The sequence below is a fragment of the Pararge aegeria genome, chromosome 5 (assembly GCF_905163445.1).
Source record: "Pararge aegeria chromosome 5, ilParAegt1.1, whole genome shotgun sequence".
Classification (NCBI taxonomy): domain Eukaryota; kingdom Metazoa; phylum Arthropoda; class Insecta; order Lepidoptera; family Nymphalidae; genus Pararge; species Pararge aegeria.
In genome coordinates, this window is record NC_053184.1 from 12,309,802 (window position 1) to 12,322,114 (window position 12,313).

The 12,313-nt window shown below is 37.0% G+C and overlaps 1 protein-coding gene and 1 non-coding gene across 2 annotated transcripts in view; one reads left to right on the forward strand and one right to left on the reverse strand.

Moving 5' to 3' along the window:
- LOC120624015 (serine/threonine-protein phosphatase rdgC) overlaps positions 1-12,313 on the reverse strand; it is a 92,535-nt gene that overhangs the window by 49,977 nt on the left and 30,245 nt on the right. Inside the window, exons 2-3 of the mRNA XM_039890322.1 lie at positions 5,925-6,297; positions 839-966 (exon numbers count right to left, since the gene is read on the reverse strand). Of these exons, the coding sequence (XP_039746256.1) occupies positions 839-966; positions 5,925-6,150 (354 nt within the window). The 5' untranslated portion in view covers positions 6,151-6,297. The remainder of the gene's footprint in view (positions 1-838; positions 967-5,924; positions 6,298-12,313) is intronic.
- LOC120624170 lies at positions 7,759-7,920 on the forward strand. Its single transcript, XR_005658749.1, has one exon. It is a non-coding gene; the product is annotated as a U1 spliceosomal RNA (small nuclear RNA).

The following is a 12,313-nucleotide window of genomic DNA, read 5'->3' on the forward strand; positions in this document are numbered from 1 at the left end:
TTAGTTGTATTAGATAAACTTTGAAACTACTGACCCAATTTAATTTTAGTAATATTAAGATTTTAGCTTGAAATAATTGTATTTGTAAAGCAAGCCAATTCACACATCATCTAGCCTCAAAGTAAGCGTAGCTTGTGTTATGGGTACTAAGATTACTGATGAATATTTTAATACATAATATACATAAATACTTACAGTATACAGATAAACACCCAGATACTGAAATACATTCTCATTCACCACACAAACATTTTCCTCTTTCTGCTAGACCAGACCAAAGAAAATAAAAATTTCCAAATCCTCTGCCGGGGATTTTACTTGGCACCGACTTAAAAATGTTGTAGATAATATTTTTTTCTTATTAGTTGTTTAACAAAGTCCTTTTTGTCAAAAAAATTGACAAAACTATCAAAGCTATACGAAACTTTACCCCTTGAACTCAAAAATTTGGCCTAGATATCAGTTTAACAACTACATTGTATAAATAAGATTTCCACATTACAGAAATTCTAACAATTGAAAGCCTTATTGATACTATTATATTTGAGATGCGTAAAATCTCCCGCCTTTAAATATGAATGTTTGTAGATATTGAACGTCCAACTTTATCCTAAATGAAAAATAAACTTTTACGTTTCATAACAAGGCTATGTCCATTACTATTTATAAAAACGTTCCACACACGAAATTGTCGGAGTTTGGCTCGCACTTGCCGGTTTTTTGTGTTAATATACTTGTATGCTTGAAAACATTTATAATGTTACAAGAACCAAAGAAAATACAAACACTTAATCTTATTTATAAAATAGTTAACTAGAAAACAAGTATTCCTATTTACTTTTACTTGATCCTGTTCGCCGGCGTACTCGATGCTTTGGAAGATCGTCCAAGTATAGCGCCGACGCACCTCCATGCGGGCCAGGTAGCGCCGATACCACTGTTGTATTAGTATGGCGGCTTTCATGGCTATAAAAAACAAAACTATATTAGTCTGGCATTTAATTGTTACTGGTAATGAGGTTATATGGCTTGCCGAGTATTAAAATAGAACAACACAAGTTACACGAGTTAAAAAAACTAACTACGTCAACGTAGAATTTTTCGTTTTAAATCAACCTGCGTCCTTTACTTCAAACTTGCCCCCTAAGTTCGAGCAATCACAATACTGGCCGAAACGGTTGCGACTCGTGTTTGACTTGACACCGGTTTGACGCCGCGGCTAGGCCTTGGATTAAGAGTATTAACTGGGCTAAGATTTTAATTAAAAAAAAGTATACGGTGGTCATGATACCATCGACTGTGTTTACGTTTAAGGTCAAGTAGGGTCACGTATAACTATTATAGCACCAAAAAATCCTAGATAGCATTAAAACTTTTTTCAACTATTTTAAAACTGATATGTACGTTACTAGAAATTATAATCATTTCTTTAAATAGTGATAGTTTCATACCATCGACTGTGTTTACGTTTAAGGTCAAGTAGTGTCACGGATAATTATTATGGCACCAAAAAATCCTAGACAGCATTAAAACTTTTTTCAACTAATTTTAAACTGATATGTACGTTAACTAGAAATTATAATTTTAAATAGTGGTAGTTTTAGTTTTAGTATTGATAGAGCTTTTAGTGACAGAGCTCGCCCTGTGAAGGACTGCCGCTGTGATTATTTCTGCCGCCAAGGGGCATTGTTGGCTGGTTGCCGGTGTAATTACGGGCACATGAACGTGAGACTTAAAACCAAGGTTTAGGTTGATGATCACAGGGGCGCACTTTGTAGGATGAGTTTTAGTCTGTCTGTCAATTATTAATATAAAAAACGGGTATCTGTGAAATACAGATGTATAGATGGTGTGGAGTGTTGGTATATATAGGTTGCAGGGAAAAGAAAAGATGTGTGCACGGTTCGACTGTCTAATTTATCTACTTTCGCAAAAATCTTCCATAATGAAGATTAGCGTAATGTAATTGAGATTTAAACAACAATGTATTTTTTATTTATAATAAACAGGTTTAAATTTAAATTTAAAAGCTTTTTATCTTGAATAAATTCAGAACAACATTGTTCAAGAAACGAACAGAAAATGAATGACATAAAAGGTTAGGGGCGAGTGTTGGAATTAATCATAGCCGTAGACAACACAGACTATTGCACCAAAGCCTTGTATTTTTCGTATATTCCAACATGGAGTCCTTTCGAAATGACCTTGCATACCCCATTCGATTAAAAGATAAGAGCGTCATCATATTCACAAGCAAATATGTGACGATGCAAATAGCATTGACCGGCGACCTATTTTCTGGTATCCGATAAATTCTATATTCAGTTATTCAGTACTACTAAAAATAAAAACATTCTAAATCAACTACGCAATTCTACTGCTTCTACTACGAATTTTCAAAAAATTACTTCCATACATTAATCAAACTACTTAATAATTTTAGTGTAACAGCACATTATAGATAAATGTCGTTTCAAAATTTGTAAGGAAAAAATTGCTCGTGGATTAGGCAAAGATTTGGCATAATTGACAAAACGTCAGTGATAACACAATATTCTAGGGTTTACTCACATAATTAAGAACATACAGAAACCGTGTACAGTGTACACGACTAATATTGAAGCATCAAAAACCACTCAACTTAAGGGGTGTTTCTCGAACAGGTAAGTATAAACCATAAGATGGGGAAAATGGTAAAACTTTGTGAGCTAGCAACATTTCGCGGGTGTAGCCTTGCGCGGGGCGTTTTCACTTTTTTTGGGCACAATGCACTGCATGCAATAATTGCTGAAGGAGGTTTCTGTATATTCCTAATTCTGTAGGTTTAGGGACGTCTTCACCATACGCTGGGGCAGTTTTTATACCTTCAATTGTAACTGCAATAAAGGGTCTAGCCACTTTATTGCGACCACAATCAAGTGTAATTCGGTTTCGTTATTATACACTACAAATCCATTAGATTACACTATAAATCCATTAGATTACTTTCCATTAATATTATAGAAATAATATTGTTGTTTGTTTGTTGTTGAATGTTGTAACGATCGTAAAGATTAAAGTCTGAGACATAAAATATGGAATGTCTTATTTCACAGATGCGGCTCTGCTAGTGGGTATTGCAAAACCTAACTACATAAAGCACCAAAAAAAACCACATAAAATATTGTGAGATACCTAGATCGTTTTATTGCTAGTGTATTAGGTAAAAATTAAAAGTATAAGATACTAAAGCTACCTTATTAATGCAGACAGGAATTATTTAAAACATTAATCGTCATCATCATCATCAAGCCATTACCAGTCCACTACAGGCAGTGGCGTACATAGAGGGTATGCACAGGGTATGCAGATGATATTAAATCCCCAGTACGAGCTATAAATACTTAAGGGAGGGTTTTTATAGCTATTACAATGCCTACAAATCAATCAATCGACAATCCTTAAGTATTTTATAACTCTTATCGGAGTTTTTTTTCATTTCATATTATCTGCATACCCTGTGCATACCCTCTATGCACGCCACTGACTACAGGGCACGGGTCTCCTCACCGAATGAGAAAGGCCATAGTGTACCACAGAATATACACATAGAATTTACACGCTCAAGAGAACATTATGGAGAACTCCAGTCATGAAGGATTCCTCACGATATTTCCCTTCGCGGCTAAAGAAAATGATATTTAAATGTATAAATTTATAACGCAAATAACATGAAAAACTAGAGGTGCTTGCTCGGGATCGAACTGCTGCAACCCGCAAATGAAGCCATAGCCTCTAGGCTATCACAGCAAAAAAAATATTGATTGATATTTCCTCTACATATAAATAAAAGCAGTTAAATTTATAAAAAAACCAAAGAACAACATCTCTTGCTAGATACACTATCGTAATCTTTGCTTTGGTGTGTCTTAGCTTTTAAAATATCAGGTCGATTGAACCTGCAATGTACCTGTTTTCTACTACAAGTTGCCAACAGTCGAAAAAAACAAGATTATTTCTCAAATATTACCTACAACAAAATTATTAAATATTGAAAACTCCTTAGTAAAATTTAAAAAACAAAATGTAGTACATAGCTACAATATATATGTTCACAAATATACAGGATACAAAAGTAAATTTCTCCGGAAAGTACACACCAGAACGTAACAAACAGACCAATAAACTGTTTTGACATCGAATCAACACAATTCGCCTCAAGACAAAGTAGGTCACTGGTTATTGCGTTACGGGCAACTAGAAAAATATAGATCGGATAACGAATCATTTACGAGTATTGTGACATTCCATCTATTTCTGTAGATGTAGTTAAGAAACTTTTTATTTAATCCACCCTGAACATACCGGAACGCTATATCGATTAGTGGCATGTCTGTGTCGGTAGCGGTAACTAGCCACGGCCGAAGCCCACCAGACAGAAAATTGTAAAAAGTTTACCTTAACGTTAAATATCGTTCCTTTGAAATAGCAAAATAATCTCTACTAAGAGATTATCTTAAGTTCTAGTGTGAAGTGATTTCATATTAAAATAAAGTTTTAATTGGATTGTACCCCGATAAAAGCAGGTCGTTTACAAAAATAAATATAGACCGTTCTCTCCGTTCTATTATCATGCATATAATACGTAGTCCCGTATTTTGTAATCTCCCAATGTTTATTTATATGTGAAGGATTTGTGTTAAATCCAATTAACATTGCTAGAATAATTTTGCATGTTAATTGCTACGATCCAAATTTGATCTACAGATAATTTCCTTTATATTCAAAATATACTTTTGCTAGACATGTAAGATAGGTATATGTTTTTACAAAATCATGTTTTTTTTTAAATAATAACCAATACCATAATTAACATAATAATTAAACAGAGACAGTTGAGTTGAGTTGAGAGAGTTGAGACAGATCTTCTCTCAATGGAGAGAGTTAGTGGTTAATTTATTTTAATTCAGGTTTAAAAATAATTCAGAGTTAATCGTTTACTGTCTTTCCTACACATTATTCACAAAATAACTCACTCGTTATTTATTAAAATTTTGATTTCGACATTTGTATAATCCACTAAGCTTTTATTCTAAAGTCATTTTCACATTTCACAATTATTATTTTTTTCCGGCATTTCTACGTTAACCATAGACTCCCCTATCCAAGTCGCTTCTTTCGCCATAGTACTTTCAATGACGTCATCCAAAGATGTCTTGCTGTGTCATGTTCTTACGTGGCAGCTGTATAAGAACCCTGGCAAGAGCCTGATGGAATGACGCTCGTTCCTTGGAGACAGGATAAGTCGCTTGTTTGGGATGCCACGTGTTTCGATACCCTAACTGACAACACATAAAACATCACAAACATGAAAACGTTGATAGTAGTTTTCATTTTTGTGCCTTTTGGACAAGCAATTGGGGATGCGAGGACTGCGGGCTTTAGCTCTTATTGAGAAACAAAAAGGGCAACACTAACGGTTATCCTAGAGCTCGCAGTTACCTTGGCCAAAGAATAAGTTCGGTCATTCAAAGCGGCATGCGGTGTTTTCGAAGATGTTTTGGATTTTATTTAGTTTAGTTTTTTATTATATTTAAACTACGCTTAGCAATAAGGGTGAACAGGAGTTCTAAGAAACTTCGTTTCCCTGCAATTAAATTGATAGCACCCGCTTAAAATACAAACTTCTTGGACAAATACTTTATTGAATATTATTCGTTTATTAATGCAAAATTTTATTCTCAGTAGTTTTTATTTATCTAAACCATACATTTTAGGTAATAATAACAAAGGAATGTAGCGAAAGTGGCAAAATGTTCGAACATTGAATCATTTTAGATACCAATTTTCCCGTATTTTCACCTCATGATTTTTTCTCAAATATCGATACAAAAGCCTCTAAGGGATAGCTTAGAAATAGAATGTAATAATAACTATACACTTACTTCTTTCAGCTTTAGTCATACTGACTTCATCTCTCTTCCAAAATTTAAGAAATGGTGCGAGTGCTTTCATAGTGCATTCGCCCTTAAGTATTCTTTTCCCTAATTTTTTGGGCACCTCCTGCTCTATCTCCGAACTCCGACATGAGGACGAGTCGTCGCCCAGAGAGCGCGTACGACGTCCTCCTCTGAAGCTGACACAACCGCATCCCTCTGCCAATGAGAACATCGTGGGACTCTTATCCTTTCTGTACTTTTTATCTCTTCGTTTTCGAACACATCTTGGAGTTTTTTGGCGTGTTTTAGGAATTGTGATAACTTGATAGAACGGTGAAAGAAGAAGCAAACATGACCAGCCTAAACGACTGGCTAGTACCTGAAAATAAGAAAATATTTTATAGACAAGATTCGTTTATTTATATAGATATCACAAACGGCCGATTCTGTTGTACAGAAATTTCTAATCTAAACTAAATTGGCAGCTCTAAATGTAGAGCCATCCATTCAATGTATTATTTTTAACCACTCGTAGCATTTATTTTAATTATGTCAATTTAGTTTCATTTAGATATTTGTGAATAACAGAATTGGCACCAATATGCTAATTTATATTTTTTTTATATTCTTAGATAAGACTTAAAATTGAACGATTGTTGAATAAACAGATTTTCTGTTCTCTACTTCAATAAACAATTTTTTGTTATTTAAAATGATAATATAATTCTGAGTTCGTCGCGGTTGAGGTTAAAAATGTGGGCGAGAAAGATTTGATGAGTGGTTGTTTCAATGTGAATACTACAGTGAATACTATTTTATCAATAGCGGCAATAGCAAAAGGGTTTGCCCAAAATCACTACGACGACGTGTAGGTGATTGCAGTATATACTATAAATATACTACGACAATATACACATCGCAATCTAGCCCCAAAGTAAGCGTAGCTTGTGTTATAGGTACTAAGATAGCTGATGATTATTTTTATGAATAATATACATAAATACTTATAATATAAATATAAATACCCAGACACTGAAAAACGTTCATGTTCATCGCACAAACATTTTCCAGTTGTGGGAATCGAACCCACGGCCTTGGACTCAGAGAGCAGGGTCGCTGCCCGCTGCGCCAATCGGACGTCAATAGTAAAAGTATCATAGAGGGCGCTGCTGCCCGTTCTCCGTTATAGTCACCTCGTAAGACTCCCGCGGTAAAAGGAGGACTGATGCCAACTGTTCTGATCTGCCATCACCACACGGTCAATATAACTTAACTATTTTCGAAATTTGAATTTTAACATACGAGTAGGTATCAATTTGAATGTATTTACATTAGAAATACAATTAAACCAATTTTGACACAACACTAATAGATTTGTTTTCTTTAGGTGAAATGTGTGGGTCTGTGGGTTTTATTCACGCTAGATTTATTATTACTTCACAAGAGAAATGTATTAGCAATATTTCCCCTTCGTCACAAAGTGACCATGTCGGCGTTGAGGTATTTCCTAAATTACTCTCATTCACTCTGAATTACAGCGGTAGATTGCTTTCCCGACCTGACCAGACTTTCATACATTTCTTGGTAAGAAATATGTCAAAATTGCATGATTACCTACCTAATTGGTTAGTAATTTTTCGTTAAATGCAAAGATGATCTGTTAGTAAAATTATTTAAGTAAGCTAAGCGCTCGTTTCCTTCCTGCGTAGGGTGAACGGCGTAGCATTCTCGTTTTGCAAGCCTCCGCTAGGTGCCACTGAGCGTTCTAGCCGTATATCGGGCTCGCGCTATGGAGATTTGTCCGCGCTCAATGACTAGCCCGGGGTAACTTCGTCGAAGCATACTTACCTGGCGTAGGGGACACCGTAATCATGAAGGCGGTTCCCCCAGAGAGAGAGGCCCTTCCACTGCACTGCGGTTGGGTCGACCTCTGTGAGTAACTGTAATGCGTACAACTCGTACGCATTTTTTGCACTGGGGACTGCGTTCGCGCGGTCCCCTTTATTCAGGTATGGTCATATTCACTTTTTGGGTGTGTAAAGTCACTCAAAAAGTGAGTATGCTCACGCAAACACTTAATGCATTACTTAATAAGATAACAACCGCCAATGGCTGCTGTGTATCTTATGTCTTTTGTATAAACACGGCAACTTGTTTTCATCATTACTAGACAATGTTGGCTGGTTTGGGATGCAACAATAATCAATTTCAATCAATCAACAAAAAGATATCAAGTTACTGGCTTTCTAAGTTCCTACGATGTAGCAATATTTTTTCTCACAGCTAGATTTTTTTTGTAAACACCTAACGTAGTCGTTGAATATAGGCACCGAGGAGAACCTCTGCGGTTTGTCGTTGCTTTTATACTAAACATTTTACCAAAAGGTAAATAAATAATAAATAAATAAATATACTACGACAATACACACATCGCCATCTAGCCCCAATTTAAGCGTAGCTTGTGTTATGGGTACTAAGATGACTGATGAATATTTTTTATTAATAATATACATAAATACTTATAATATACATATTAACACCCAGACACTGAAAAACATTCATGCTCATCACACAAACATTTTCCAGTTGTGGGAATCGAACCCACGGCCTTGGACTCAGAAAGCAGGGTCGCTGCAAACTGCGCCAATCGGCCGTCGTTAGGTACCAAAAGGTACTTCCTTCGCGCATACGGATGCTTGAAATAGGTAGGTGCCAATTTGATTATTATCTCTATTTTGTTTCCTCTAGTTCGAAATAAAATACATGAAAGATTATTCAGTTAGGAAAACTTTTTTCAAAAAGTTCGGAAAGCAGTTGCCAATAATTGGAACTATGCTTCCACTAGCATTACTTATATTCAAGTGCTGTACATATATATCTTAATATATATAAATCTCCTGTCACGATGTTTGTCCGCGATGGACGCCTAAACTACTTAACCGATTTTAAATTAAATTGGCACACCGTGAGCAGTCTGGTCCAACTTAAGAGATAGGATAGCTTAGATCTTTAATTATAGTTGCAATTTTATTATTTGTCTATAATTAATTGACAGTCACATGTTATATATATATATACTACTATACTCATTTAAGGCTTAGCGATACTGAATACTTTTAAAACAAAATCAAACGCAGACGAAGTCGCGGGCCACAGCTAGTATATATATATATATATTATGTATTTATTTATTTTTCAACTTACAGGAATTTTCCTAATGCACTAGCGTAGATGCACCTATCAACATACATTATAACTATATTTTACTAACCTACATACTTAACATTATCAATGTAACAAATGCACCACAGAGCAATCTTGTGAGTTTAGTCAGAGTACAACAAAACAGATCCGTTCTCCCAGCTATGTCGTTAAGGATGCGAATCGCGCGCGTCTGGCGCCTTGTTGAACAAGTTGGTGCGGCGCCACCAGCAGTGGCGGCCTGTGCCATATATAAATATAAATTCTTATTTTTGCCGGCAAGCAGCATTGTAGCAATGCTGGTGTTACAGGCACAATATGAGGCAACCTACGCCTCAGGTTGATGGGTCATTGGTGATAGTCGTCACAGGTTCGCACGTTGCGGTACGTGTTCCTTGCACGGCCTGCGAAGGATTGCTCGATCAGTTTATAAGTGGTGGTTTACCACCAACCATCAAGTGAGATATCTGCTAGGTCCATCAATTATTACTATAAAAAAGTAATATATAATGTGCTAAAAATAAAAAAATAAACTGAAAACCAGAACTTATATAATAAATATTTACAATATTAAAATCAGACTTTCCGAGAATGTATTTTTGTATAAAAAATGACAAATAAAATTCACACCTTATACAAGCTTTCATTCTTACGAGAGTGTCTATCATAAATTCTACGTTACACGTAGATACTTAAGAACCGACATGCTATTACCCGTAAAGTGGAATTGCTCGTCGTAAAAATATAAGATACGCAGGCTTTACGGCGCTCACATTTGTATTTTATTTGCGTAATCCGCCTACGAAACATAACATTTCTCTTCCTAGAATTCATAGATCATATTGAGTAATGACTTAATGATTTAATCAAGACCCTTGTCATGAAATGTAAGGATAATTTAACTATCTGTGGAAATTTAAGACGAACTTTCTTAATCCTCATGGTCATACTTTACCAACAAAATCTGTCGTAAGAATCTATGGGCAAAAGCAGTATACGAACAGCAATCCTTGCCTATGGCAATGACCTAATAGTTCAGAAACATAGCCACTAACTATGGGCCAGACAAAAAAGCTCAGGACCACGTAGCGAGAAATGGGGAGAGCTATCTCTTGGAATATCCCTACAAAATGTAGACAGAAGAGAAGGTATTATCTGAAGATAGACTGGTTGTCTTCGTTTTGGTTTATTTTTTACGATTTTCGACCGACCTCAACCCTCTTTGGTAATGTTTTCGTTGGTGAAATAACCGCCATATCTTTTAATATCTCTTCCTCATCAAATCAAGAAAACGTAGAAGGTCAATGTTTAAAGTGTCACAACGCAGAGAGTTGCTAAATTCAAGTGACAGTGATAGTTCCAACATGCTGAAATGGTGATCCAACATCGATAAATGCCGTTTTCTTCCTAGACTTGGGAACGACGCCACCAAATAAGTCCGGCAAAAGACCATGGAACCCCCTACAAAAGACCAGTGCCCAAACGTAGACCTCCATCTGTTTATGTGATGACAATGTTTTTTAGTTTACGAATGTAGTCATCGCCATCATCTCAAAACCATAACAAATAATATGTATACGTTAAAGGTGCTTATAATAGACATATTTAAGAAAAGAGGAAAATTTTTAGTTATTTTACATTAATTAAAATATATGGCATAGTCTTTTTAAGTGTGGACAACTACTTAATGGTTTCTACGTAAATAAAACAACGCTAACGAGATAGGTCAACGAGTTATAGACAGCTGAGTGGCAATGGGCGGACTACATAGCTCGTAGCACCGATTTGCGGATACGAATGTTTGGAGTTCCAAATTGTCGCTGCGGGGGGGAGAGGCACTGGATACAAGTGGAAAAAACCCTGAAATATAGAAATCACTTCAGTGCAGTCCGACAACCAAACCCCCTAGTGGTCGAGGCGTCCACTTATACCCCCGCCCCCGACGTCGAGCCTAGGCGGCGACGTCCGAAACATGTCCTTTACGACCATGACCATCAAATAATGTGTCCCAACAGCACACAAACACACAACCAACACAGCGTCTTCACCGGCGAAGACGAGGGCCTCGATGTCTGACGTCATCCGGACGTGGATCCTTACCACGGTCACGGGGGCGTTCGGACTAAACATTGATTAGTCCAAAAGTCCACCAACACTCAGATTAACGTCGAACTGAGCCGAGGTCCGAGCCTTCGCAGGGGGCACCCTCGGGTCGACGTCTCCCACTCTCCCCCCGATGTCGTCAAACCCTGAGGCTCTTCTCACGGCGAGCTTTCGCGCTCGCCCCACTCCCTCGGTGACGCCGTAGCAACCCCTCAAGTGGATATCGAAAATAGTCCATCCGGAATTCGAATCGAAATCGAATCACTTCAGAACACTAGGATGATGTCTAACTTTTGATTGGACCACGTTAGGACCAGTTGAGAAATAATCAGCGCAAGCTCTTCATAGTTGTTTATGCACCAGCGATTTATGACTTGAAATTATTTTAAGTCGACGAGAGACTAAAATCCCACTACGGCGTTTTCCACGACGCGGCTCTACGCTTTCACATAAGTGCCAGGATGCCACGCTTTCTAACTCCTCGATATTTGTTCCCACGACGCGCCTTGCCTTTACAGTTTCACTTAGTTTATCTCGCATCTGCTTCTGTCCCACCATGCCGCTTCTCCGTGTAGGACTGAACTCCTACGGAGAACGAATGGATGTTTTGTGAGTATATGCGACATTTTAAAAGTTTATTGCAAATGCCAAGGCCCAAAGCAAATCTATTCACATATACCAAGATGAGTACAAAATGTTAAAAACGGTATTGAGTTATAATCATCATCATCATAACTACCCATTATCGGCCCACTACAGGACACAGGTGACCTTCCACAATAAGATAGGGGTTAAGACCGCCCACCTCGCTTGTCCTACTCTTCAACATTATGGAAAACTCTTAGGCTTGGAGGTGTCCTCGTGATGTTTGCCTTCGCCTTTGAAGCAAGTGATATTTTAATCGCATCAAACGCACATAACTTAGAAAAGTTAGAGGTGCGTGCTGGGATGGGATTTAGTATAAAAGCAGTGATAGTCTAGGGGGCAAGACATCAGCTTTACTTTCAGTGGGCCAACTTTGATACCCCGCACGCACATCTAACTTTTCTTAATTATGTGACCAGCGTGGTGGACAACAGCCTAAACCCTTC